The sequence below is a fragment of the Arachis stenosperma genome, chromosome 8 (genome assembly GCF_014773155.1).
Source record: "Arachis stenosperma cultivar V10309 chromosome 8, arast.V10309.gnm1.PFL2, whole genome shotgun sequence".
Lineage (NCBI taxonomy): Eukaryota > Viridiplantae > Streptophyta > Magnoliopsida > Fabales > Fabaceae > Arachis > Arachis stenosperma.
This window is the reverse complement of record NC_080384.1, coordinates 52,731,163-52,743,803: the sequence shown is the minus strand read 5'-3', so window position 1 is coordinate 52,743,803 and position 12,641 is coordinate 52,731,163. Positions and strand designations below refer to the sequence as shown.

The 12,641-nt window shown below is 28.4% G+C and overlaps 1 protein-coding gene across 1 annotated transcript; it reads right to left on the bottom strand.

The window, feature by feature from the left end:
- Positions 1-9,302: 9,302 nt before the first annotated feature.
- Positions 9,303-11,788, bottom strand: LOC130946195 (uncharacterized). Its single transcript, XM_057874869.1, has 2 exons — positions 9,551-11,788; positions 9,303-9,490 (listed from the first exon to the last, which is right to left on the bottom strand). The coding sequence occupies exons 1-2, from the start codon at positions 11,786-11,788 to the stop codon at positions 9,365-9,367; spliced, it is 2,364 nt and encodes a 787-aa protein (XP_057730852.1). The 3' UTR covers positions 9,303-9,364.
- Positions 11,789-12,641: the final 853 nt, after the last annotated feature.

The following is a 12,641-nucleotide window of genomic DNA, read 5'->3' as shown; positions in this document are numbered from 1 at the left end:
AGTTGGCTATTCTTGCAGCAGTTTCTTATGTGTTTTCTTCTGACAGTTTCGTCTGTGTTTCTTTGTAACAATTTCGTCTTTTTTCTTGTGGCAATTCTGTCTGCGCTTTCTTTCGACAGTTCTGTCTGCACTTTCTTCCAACAGTTCTATCTGTACTTTTTTTCGACAGTTCTGGCTGCACCCGTTCTTTCAGTTTATACATTTTTTATTTTTTTATTTTAAAAAGTTTCAAACTCAAGTGAACTTGAGTTTGAAGGGGATGTTCGAGTATAATTATGATCAATTAGCATTATTTAGCATATTTGAATACTTATTATAACGTCTTTATTATTTCGATTCTCTTAACACCTATAAATACCTTTCTATATTGTATCATTCCATACAACTTGAATACAAACAAATTTTTTTTCTATTATTCTCTTTTACCCTTTCTAACATGTTAGAAAGACAAGAGAGAGCAGTAGAGAAAAAATTTGTGTGTATTCAAATTGTGTAGAATAATACAATATAGAAGAATATTTATAAGTGCTAAGAGAATTGAAATAATAAAAGCGTAATATCCTATAATAAATATTTAGATATGTTAAATAATTCTAATTGATCTAATTGATCCTAATTATGTTATAACATCCCCCTCAAATTCAGGTAAGTGACAGTTTGAGTTTGAAACGTATTAAAACAACGAAATAAAAAAATGCATAAACTGATAGAACGGGTGCAAACAAAACTGTCAAAAGGAAGCGCAGACGAAATTGTTCCAAGAGTGGCCAACTACTGAAAAGATGGCGAACTGCCAGAAAACTGCTGAAAAGTGACAAAGTGTTAAAAGATGGCAAACTATTAGAAGGTGACGAAAAACATATAGTTTCTCCATGAGAATAAGTAAGTAGTGAATAGGCTAATTGGTAAGGTAAGAAAAGCATCAAAGCATTGATAAAAGAGAAAGAAAAAAAATGGCATGGAAAAAAAAATATGAAAAATACGGTAATTTTACTAGAAGAAAATCAGCATATCCTCCTCAAGGAGGATAACACTAATACAATGTTAAAAAAGATAAGAGAGAACAATAATAAAAGAATTTGTGTCTATTCAAATTGTATAAAATGATACAATATAAAAAGATATTTATAGGTATTAAGAGAATTGAAATCATAAAGATGTAATATTCTATAATATGCTAAATAATGCTAATTGATTTAATTTATCTTAATTATACTCTAAGAGAAATAATAATAATAACAACAAAAAAAAAAAAGATGAAAATACTGTATATTTGACCATTATTTAAATTTTAAAATGCATAGTTAATTCAAGATAACAAGCCTAATTAAATAGTTAATCTAAGCTGTGCTCGCTCATTAATCTCTTAAAATATTCAATGTTATGGCAAGCATCCCTGAAGAAATCCATGGTGGAGTTGATGTCTTGGCGTTGGATGATAGAATGCTTATTTTTCTGAGCTTGGTGCCATGATTGGAGGGTGATATTACGGATGAAGAGATCACATGCCTTGGCCAAGACAATCGGCACCTCAGCCGAAATCCGGTCAACGTCTTCTTCGATCTTCATCATCTTCCTAACACGGGCGAGGGGAAACAGGCCGTTTTTAAAGTCGTTGGAAGGACCATAAGTTCTCAATTTCTATTTGATGCTGTTGAGTACTATTTTGATTTCCCATTGTGTTAATGATTAATTCTTTAGTGTGTTTTTGAATGGGAGAAGATGAATGGTATGGATTTTATATAAGTTAGGGTTCTTGAATTGACTGTGCTTGTTAGGAGATACAACACATGAGGTGGAAATGAATGAAAATAATTATGTATTGAATGAGAGACATAAAAGGATATATGCATGCACTCTTGCATGGTGATTTTCTTTAATTTTGTTGCAACTTGTTTTGATTATTTAATTTTTTGTTTCTGTCTTTGGGATATGGACGTGCATGCATGTTAATTAGATTAATGGTTTTCAATTGATAAGCCTTATGCCTATCCCCACGTTTGATTTATTTAAAAAATATAAAGAATTAATTTTTAATTAATTAATATTAGTTAATTTTAAGATTTAAATTTATAATTTAAGATTTATAATTTAAATAAAAAATTTAAAATAAATAAATAATTTTAAAAAAATTAACTGATAAAAGTTAATTTCCTTTTAGCATGTATCTCCTTTCATGAGATTTTTGGCTATGATCAAATTTCTTAGTTAGTATAACGTTAGTGCGTTTATTATATCTAGTGCAGGTCAAATACATGTTTAATATAAAGTTAAAAAATTTAAAGTTTTTTAATACATCTATATACATTTAATAAAAAAAATTAAATAATTCCGAACTATGCAGATTATTTGTCATTGTCTTTTTTAAATGTCAGTTATGGGCTAAACAAATTCCAGAAATAATTATTTAGAATGTAAATATTTGTATTAGGTATTTGAATCAGATAAGATAAGTTTTGATATTATATTAAAACTAAAACTGAGTAGATTTAAATAATTATAAAAATAAATTCAAAAATTTAGAAAATAACTCATATTTATAAATTAGAATAAAATATTTTTTTTCAACGTTTGGGGTAAGTCTAAAAGTGTCTCTAACATTTTAATCCTCATATTTAAGATCCTAATGTTTTAAAATTTGCTCAATGTTGTCCTGCAGTTAGGAATCCGTTAACAGAATTGACGGCAGGACAAAATTGAGACGATTTTGAAACATTAGAGACTTAAATAAAATGAAAACACTGAGAACAAAAACTATACATATAAATAAATTTTAATTTTATCCTTTAATAATATAAATTTTTTACTGTATATAATATTCAATTATTTTTTAATCACATCTAAGTAAATTACACTTAATCACATTACTTTCATCTAAATAATTTTTTTTATATTTTTATATCACATTACTTATATCAATTTGGCATTGGTATTAGTGGCTCGACGATGGTCAAAACTCTTCAATGCAATGAATATAAGCATAATGATTTATCCAACATTTTAACATATCAAATTAAACACAATATATATACAATGAATATAATCAAAAGAATATTAATCCATTAGTAGAATTTTGTCAAAATCTATTAACATATTAAATTTCTTATAGTTAAATATTGAAAAATTTAGTCAAAGTTTGAAAAATCTTAAAACTGTGATAGCTAGTAAGAGACAAGAACTTTAAACAAAGACAAATGTCTTTTCTTTTTAAAAGATAAAAAGAATGAACAAAAAAATAAATATCTAATTATCAATACTTTCAAAAAAAAAAATTCTATTCGTAAATATTTTTAAGATAATTAATATTGCTCCCAAATAAAAACATGTTTATTTCTAAATATTAAAACTCATAGACATCGGTGTAAGCAGCAACAGTAAACAACTCAGTGAGAATAAAATAGTGAGCTCTAATCCCTGTAAGAAAGGTCCATGGACTCCAAAGAGAGATGCCATGTTAATCTGTAGAGTAGTTGGTAGGCCTGCACACGGATTGAATCGAATCGGATATAATCTATAATTCTACGTCGAATCAGATTAGATACGATATCCGCATTTTTTTTAAGTTAGATCCGATCTGATTCTATCCGCAAGTATTATGTATATTCGCATAATTAAAAAAAATATTTTAAAGCTCTTTTTTGTTTTAGAAATTTATTTTTTCATCTGTTTAAACATATTTACTCCTAAAATATTATCAATAAAAGTTCTCTTAAATAACAAAAGAAAAATAATAACACAAGATCTAAGTTTAATTATTCTAAGTTAAAGTAAATATAAAAAATTAAAAATAAGATATCATAAAATTCATAATACAACACACTAAAATTCATATCATATTAGAGTTTACTTTCTTAAACTATGCTATTTATATGAGACATGCGGATATACGGATATGCGGATCGGATTTGTGGATATCACTGCCAAATTTGCAATCCGATCCTAATATACTGCAGATCCGATCCGATAACTCTGCGGATCGGATAATATTTGTAAAATTCGAATCAGTGCGGATATGCGGATATTATTCGATTCATGTGTAGCCCTAGTAGTTGATAACCTATAAAATAAAAATTTAGTAAATAAACATATAATTGCATATTGAAAAAAGAGGAGAGGGAAAGGGAGGAGTAATAAAAATATTAAAATAATAGTTTACTACATAATAATAATAAAAATAAAATTATGATTATGTTATACATGCTTGTCTCATAAGAATGAGTAATTTACTAATTAAACTAATAAAAAATGGATACTATCAATTGTTCTAAATCTGAATACACTACAATTTTATTCTTCATTTTTTTATATAAATCATGACACTTCTATTAGTTTTAAGAGAAAATATAAAATCTAGTAGAAGACTACAATTTATACTTTAAATTTGCATGTACGAATAATTCTATTAGTACATATTTTAAAAATGTCAAAAATGTGACTTTTTTTTTATATGAGAACCCCACGATTTACATCAAAATTAAAATCATAGACAAAAATGAAATAAAATTATGGACGTACAAAATATAAGTAATGGGAGTGTGGCTGATTTTAAAGAAAATAAATGAAATCCGTAAGAACCTACAATTTATGGTGAAGGATGTGTAAAATACGTAAAAAAACAACTATTTATATATAAATTGTTAGTTTTTTACATATTTTACACATTTCTTTGAACAATTTACTTTGTTTAAAATCAGCCCTAAACCCACTACTTATGTTTTATGCGTCCATAATTTTGTCTCGCTCGTCCATATTTTTTATTTCGACATAAATTGTGGTATGTAAAAAAAAAAAAAAAAAAGTCACATTTTTAATACCTTCAAAATATGTACCAATACAATCATTCATATATGCATATTTAAAACATAAATTCTAGGTTTTTTTGCAAAATTTTATATTTTTTTAAAACTAATAGGAGTGTCACGATTTATATAAAAAGTTAAAGAATAAAATTATAGTGTATTCAACAAATTTAAAATAATCTGATAATATTCATCTTTAATTAGTTTAATTATAAAAATTACTGTAAAAATTGCCATCAACAAAAATTTTAAGTTTAATATTGATAATAATATATTACAATATAAACAAAATATATTGAGATGGAAGACAATGAATTATTAGTAGACGCAATTAAATATTTTAGTATTTTATAGATTTGAGATGATGGTTATATGAAGAAGAAAGATATTGGCGGAAGATAGACAAAAGCCATATTATAAGAGCTCTAATAATATTGTGGAAAAAACACCTAACATTGATGATAATACTTGAGATATGAAATTGCATTCTAGACTCGAGTATTTATAAGCTCATTTCATCTTAAACAAATTACTATATAGTATTAACGTAAATTTGATTCTTTATTATTAAATTACTATAATTATAATATAATCTCCTCTATATATATAACCTTAAAAGGAAAATAGTAAAACCCAGATCCTTTATAAGAATAATAAAAAAAAATAATTACATACTGAAGATTTCTTTCTATTTTTTTTATCATCATATAAATTTAATTGACTTTGTATACGAAATATGAAATTGGTAATCTATCTATTTATAGTATAAGAAAAAATAATTCTGATATGTATATATAAAAAATCAACTATTAAATTATTAGTATAAGTTTATTTATTTTTAATATTTTATTATTAATCATAAAACATATTTAAAAATTTTGACTTGTTACAAAATTGATTAATGTAAAATTATTTATAATTTTCATAATTAATTATAAAATATTAAGAATAAATAAAATTTATTACAATGATAATAAATATATATTTTATATTATTATTATTATTATTATTATTATTATTATTATTATTATTATTATTATTTGAATCAATCAAGCAATTATTACTAATTTATATAGGATAAAATATTATTTTAATCTTTAATATAATATTTGAGTCAAATCTTAATTTGGTCCCTTATGTTTTAAATGTTCTAGTTTCATTTCAAAAATTTTTAAATATATTTAATGTTGTTCTATCATTAAATTTAACACTAATAGTTAATAGAATAAGTGACGTGGACGTTAATAACGTTACTAGTTAAGTCATATCTTCTTCTATGTGTTAGAAAAATATAACCAAAAATCTTCTTGTATCACTTCTTTTTCTTAATTTTATTTTTGTACAAAATTCTAGATACTAACAATCAATGATCAACATTTCAAAATCAAAGAAAAATTTGTTATGATTTTTGGTGAATCGATTTTACTAAATTAGTATATAATTATAATATAATCTCCTCTATATATATAACCTTAAAAGGAAAATAGTAAAACCCAGATCCTTTATAAGAATAATAAAAAAAAATTATTAATTACTGAAGATTTCTTTCTATTTTTTTGATCACCATATAAATTTTGTTGACTTTGTATAGGAAATATGAAATTGGTAATCTATCTATCTATATAATATAAGAAAAAATAATTCTGATACGTATATATAAAAAATTAACTATCAAATTAGCCATTAGTATAAATTTTATTTATTTTTAATATTTTTATCATTAATAGTAAAACATATAAAAATTTTGACTTGTTATAAGATTGATTAATATAAAATATTAAAAATAAATAAAATTTATTACAATAATAATAAACATATATTTTATATTATTATTATTATTATTATTATTATTATTATTATTATTATTATTATTATTATTATTATGATCAATCAAGCAATTATTAATAATTTATATAGGATAAAATACTATTTTAGTCCTTAATGTTTTGGTCAAATTTTAATTTAGTCGCTAACGTTTAAAGTCTTATTTCCGTTGCAAAAAATTTTAAATATATTCAATGTTATCCTACCGTTAAATTTGACACTAATAGTTAATAGAATAAGTGACGTGAATGTTAATCACGATATTAGTTAAGTCATATCTTCTTCTATGTGTTAGAAAAATATAACTAAAATCTTCTTATAACACTTATTCTCCTTAATTTTATTTTGTAAAAAACTTTATATACTAATAATCAATCATCAACACTTCGAAATTAAAGAAAAAATTTTTATATTAGTGATCGTTGATGGATTGATTTTACTTACATATTAAAGTCGAATACTATTGATTCTTTAATATACGAATTGTTTGTATCAAATTTAATAGTGGACAATATTAAACCCGCTTAAAACCATTTTGGAATTGAAATAGAATGTTTAAAATATTCAAAACTAAATTAGGATTCGGCTCAAATGTTAGAAACTAAATAATACTTTACCCCCTCTCTCTCTATATATATATATATAATGATTATTAATGAGTATTTTAATTAAATGGATTAAAAAATATTTATTTTAATCTCGTAGAGGAGAAGACTATCTATTTTGTAAATAAAGGAAAGTAAAGGGTCAATTTCTCATAATTATAATTAATAAAACGAATTAAAAACTGTAAATGTCAGTATTAATTCTAAGTATTATATTTATATTATATATTCAATTCGATTTTCTATTTTCTTTACTTATAATATAATTAACTCTACTTGTAATAATAATAATAATAATAATAATAATAATAATAATAATAATAATAATAATAATAATAATAAAAAAAGAAAAGAACAAATAGGTCTTTTACCTTTTGGCCTGCAAATATTTATATCCTTAAAAATTTGAAAATACATTTAAATCTCTGACTTTTTTAAAATTTGGACATATCGATCTCTGAGTCTAATTTGTCCTATTTTAAAAATTCTCCTATGTAACAACAACAAAAAAATTCTCCTATATATGCATCCGTATATCGGCAGATCAGTACAACGGAAGTCATGTTTGATTTTTTCGTTAGGTCTGCCAGATCCAAGTGAAGAGAGGGATCGATGTGTCTAGATCTTAAGAAGGTCAGAGACTTAAATGTATTTTCAAATCATTGGGGATTTAAATGTCTGCAAATCAAAAGATCAATGACATATTTATCATTTTCTCAAATAATAATAATAATAATAATAATAATAATAATAATATAAGATTCAAAATCTTTTTTTCCTTTATCTGTTTCTCAATTTCAGTACTTTTAATGTGTTTTGTTAATTCAAACATACATATAATTAGATTCACTAGTCACTATAACCAATTAACTTCTTTTTGTTGTATTTCTATTGAGTATTAAACAAATTGGCACACTGCAATTTTATATTAACAGATTCAATCAAGTATTTTCATGTTGTCTAATATAAGATTTTTATAGATTATATTTCTTTCTTGTTTTGCATGAATGACTAATGACAAAATCCATTTAATGAGACAAAATTAATTCTTTCCTTTTTCTACTTTTACTTTGTAATATCTGTACAATATTTAAGCCTAAACGTCAAAGTTCTAACTTATAAGTTATCCAGTTAATATTATTCTTCGTTCATTTATTTATGTTTTATATAAACGGTTATTTCATAAATTACTTAGAAAAATAGTACAGTAAAACTTAGAAAAATATGGAGTCTATGAAATTTGCCCATTTCTTTTTTTTTTTATTTCTCATGATATCCCTTAGCCTGACAGGCTAAGAACTAATCCGTCGCGAATTAATTGAGAGCATTAATACTGCTTCTCACAAAAAGATTGGGAAATTTCATATCAATTCTTTAGAGTTTAACACACATTCACTAGGGACATAAAATTGAAATTTGCAACTTTTTATATATAATTTTGCTCAAGAATGACAAAATTAATGGAAATTTACTATATGTAGCAGTTGGTGATTCATGTAACACCTTTATTAATAGAATATCATGCTTAACTCGTGATATTTCTGTTGGCAAGGAGACTAAGTAGACTTACTCGTCTTTACATTATGTAATCGCTTTAAAAAGAAAAAAATTTCAGACCGGTTTTCTAAGAAAATGTTAATAAGATAATAACATAAAAACTTTTACACTATGTAGATACGAGTAAGATTACGTCTTATCCTTGCCGACAGCATATCATATGACTTAAGCATGGTATTCTGTTAGTAAAGTGTTAACAATTCATATATCTCCATAACAAAATCTTATGAACAAAGAGAGAAAGCAATGTTTGTATTACAAGCTCAAATGCAAATTGTTCTTGTATGTTGATATGGTTATTAATGTGATGCTGTTATGCTGAATTTAGAATGATGATGATGATTTTCATTGATTAAAAGCAACTATAACAATTAACATTGACAACTGAAAGAGCCAATATACACCAACAACTAAAAGAGCATCTTAATCAACTCTACAAGTGCACCCAACTCTGTTATCTTTTCTTTTTTATCACTAGAAACAAAAGAAAAACTTTGAAGTTCCAAATCCTGCTCTAATTTGTTTTGAGTTCTTGATTGTAAGCTATATGGTGAACACAATCTCTTCACAAGTAACACACTACATTGCTCTCTTTTCCCTTAGATGTCTTCTCCTATATACATACAAAATATCAGGCTTACCATCTTTCTTTCCAATTGCTTCAGCCCCTTCCTTTCTTGGAATTTCCTGAGCAGAATCTTCTTGCTTAATTTTTCGACTCTTCTCATCACGCCCAGGATTCTCTTTGCTCTGAAATTCATCTACCGATTCTTGCTCAGGTATTTCTGTGACTACTTGAAGAAGTTCCATAGGTGTGGCGGCTGGATCAAGCTCCAAGCAGCCTCTGGGAGCATTATGGCCTTCTTGACCAGTGAGCAAGTATGAAGGTACTTGGTGCGAGAGGCGAAACATCTCTGCCTTTGGAATGTTTTTTATTCTCCTTGGATCCCTGTTCCGGCAAAACACTGTCTTGAAACCCTGAACTTTACCAAGTGGAGCAACATTCACACCTTGCTTCTCATTGTAGTCTTCCAGCACTTCCACCATGTCATACTTATGAATGACTTCGTCTTTGGTAAATTGGTTCCAGTCAGCAGACCAGTTCCGATACAAGGCCCAAACATCCCCCTTCTTGGGATATATATGCACAATTCCTCTTGCACCTTTCGTCCATTGAACCTTGTGCGAAAAGGAGTTAAGACTGTTATAGACAGCACGCTTGCTTATTCTGAAATCCCCAGAGGTCTTGGGAAAGCCAGAACTAACCCACTTTATTGGAGCCAATTCATCGTTTGTCTTCGAGTTAAGCCAACTAATTCTCATGTTGAACGGTTTCTTTGAGATCACATCGTGAATCAAAGCATAGTAGCGTGGCATGCCATCGTCCTCATCATAAACAGCCCACACCTGGTTTGCGCCAAAAGCATTTTCAATACGGTCCCCATCGAAATCATGGAAGTCCGGGTCTGGAACACTCATCAAGACTGTATAATCAGCCACAACTGGATCAGCAGGAGGGATATGCTTTTTGCCAATTTTATCAGAAGCAACAATTTCTTGTGCACCAGGTTTTGCACCATGAATAGCATTTTTCATGACAGGTTTTACAGCATATGAAATCTTTTTGTTCTCCTTCTCTATGCCATCTTTCGCCTTTTTCTTGTCCTTCTCTATGATCTCTGTAGCAGCATCCTTTGACTTTTCCAAATTCCTTGTTTCAGAAGCAACATTCCATTCTTCAAGCTTTTTCTGAATTTCCTTTCTCGCCTTCTCCATTAGAATCTTCTTCATTTTCTGTTGTGGTATTTCCCAAAAAACATTACGTTTGTAGTTTCCAGCAGCACTCATCCTTCCGGTTTCAGAATTATACTTTTCAGACCCAAGTTCATTTGCCAAGCTTACTCCTTCGTGTCGAGAAGCTACCCCATTTTGTGTATATTTCCTATCACTGTTTACTTTGAATTCACTTGTGCGGATTTTTTTCCTTGGCCCATCTCCTTTCAGAGAAGAATTTGAACCAAATGAACAGGAATGAAATGTTGAACCTGCAACACCAGTTTTCTCAGCAGCAAGGGCATTGTCGGGTGTTGAAGCTTCACATGCCCTCTTCAAAGTATCAGATGGAACTTTGAAAACACCAGGAGTTTCAGCAGCAGCAGAAAATGACGGCATTCTCGAAACGCCACCAGGCATGAAGAGAGAACCTGACCCGAATGATGAGTTGACAGCAGGAATTGGTACCTTTCCCAAAACATGACAGTTTGCTCCCATTCTGTTAAGGTTATTTTGGTTCATCTGAGAAATGCTTGAAGTAGATGAAGCATTTCTATATACACGTGGGGGCGATGCCTCAGAAGCTACAAAGGTCTTGTTGCAGTTGACGCAGGTAAGTCTGCAGTTGACAAAATGAGCATTGTACTCAAACTTTGTCCTGCAGGACAAGCACATGGTCCAAAATGTCGGGTTCATCGACGTGGGAGGTCTTGTAGTTTGAGTTTGATGTGTAGCACTCCCTTGATCTCTATTCTTCCAGTTAGCAGCATTTAAGTTACCAAAGAAACCACTCTGACGAGCTGGTGCAGACGGTTTCCCACAATATATGCCAGAGAAGTTGCGCTTTTGGTCATGCTCGACTCTCTTGGCATTATCAGACAAACAAGTCCATGCCTGTGTGATAAGATCAAATGCCCCGTCTGCCCCTGCCGATTTATTTTTATCAGGGTGCAGAATAAGAGCCAGTTTCCTGTAATGTCTTCGAATTGTTTGATCATCTGCCATTGGTTCAACACCAAGGACCCTGTACCAATCAACTTCACCATTAACCTTTTTTTCAGCCGAAGCATACACCTCAATAGTGGCCAGCAATTGACGAAGGCCATCAAGATTAGGATACATGTCTTGCGCCTTCTTTGCAAATATCTTTGCACTGCTTAGGTCCCTCTCAAGTAGCGTCTTCTCGGCAAGCTCTTTAGCCTTTATGGCGTCATCTTTATTACATTCCATGTTTGGCAGTTTATTTCTCTAAATGGCCACTAACTCCTCTTCTATCTTTGCTTCAGTATGTTCAAGCATTGCTAGTGCTTGGCATAAATGTGCAGTATAAAGTTGCTCTCTTCAATTACAATATCTTATAAACCCTATAAATAATCCAAAATGGCACAACTAGGTCACCAACAAAGGAAGGAAAAAAGAATCAGACAATAATAATGACAAAATCTTATTAAGATAACCAAAATAATGCTTAATGTCCACTCCTTAATGACAATTTTTAAGATATAGCAAAAACAGCAGTCAATGAATAACAGAGTTCCATCCAGACCTTACTTCAATCCATACCAAAATGTTACCTAAATAACCACAAATTGAACACATGTAATCAAGTACTGAAATGCTCAAAGAAGCATATAAATTTCATGATTAAAAGTTTTTTCCAACATATTTTAGCATTTTAAGTCTATTAATACATCCCCAACCACAATCCAGGGAAAATCTTAATCCTTCCCCCATCAAACAAAATTGCAAGGTGAATGAGATACCACAGCACAGTTTCTAAATACCAAGACCAAATGTAATTTCAATCCCTTTTCTCAATGTTAGGGCATCAAAACAGAGCATGCTTCTCTTATAACTAAATTCTTGCTCACAAGGAACAACAAGAGCTTAGAATAAAATCAATCACTCAAAAGAAAGGCTTTCAAAAAATATTAATTCATTGCTCATGCACCCTACAAATGAACAGGCAATGGTAACCAAAAATGAAAGGCACAAATTCGAAACATAGAAAAACTTGTCTAATGCTTTTTTTCCCTTTTTCTCAAGAAACATAAAATAAGTGGCTCATGCAAGAACAATTGCC

Coding starts and splice junctions, on each gene's coding strand:
- LOC130946195 (XM_057874869.1), bottom strand. CDS start 11,788: ATGGAATGTAATAAAGATGACGCCATAAAGGCTAAAGAGCTTGCCGAG. Junction 9,491..9,550: donor AAATACCTGAGCAAGAATCG/GTAGATGAATTT, acceptor CGAAAAATTAAG/CAAGAAGATTCTGCTCAGGA.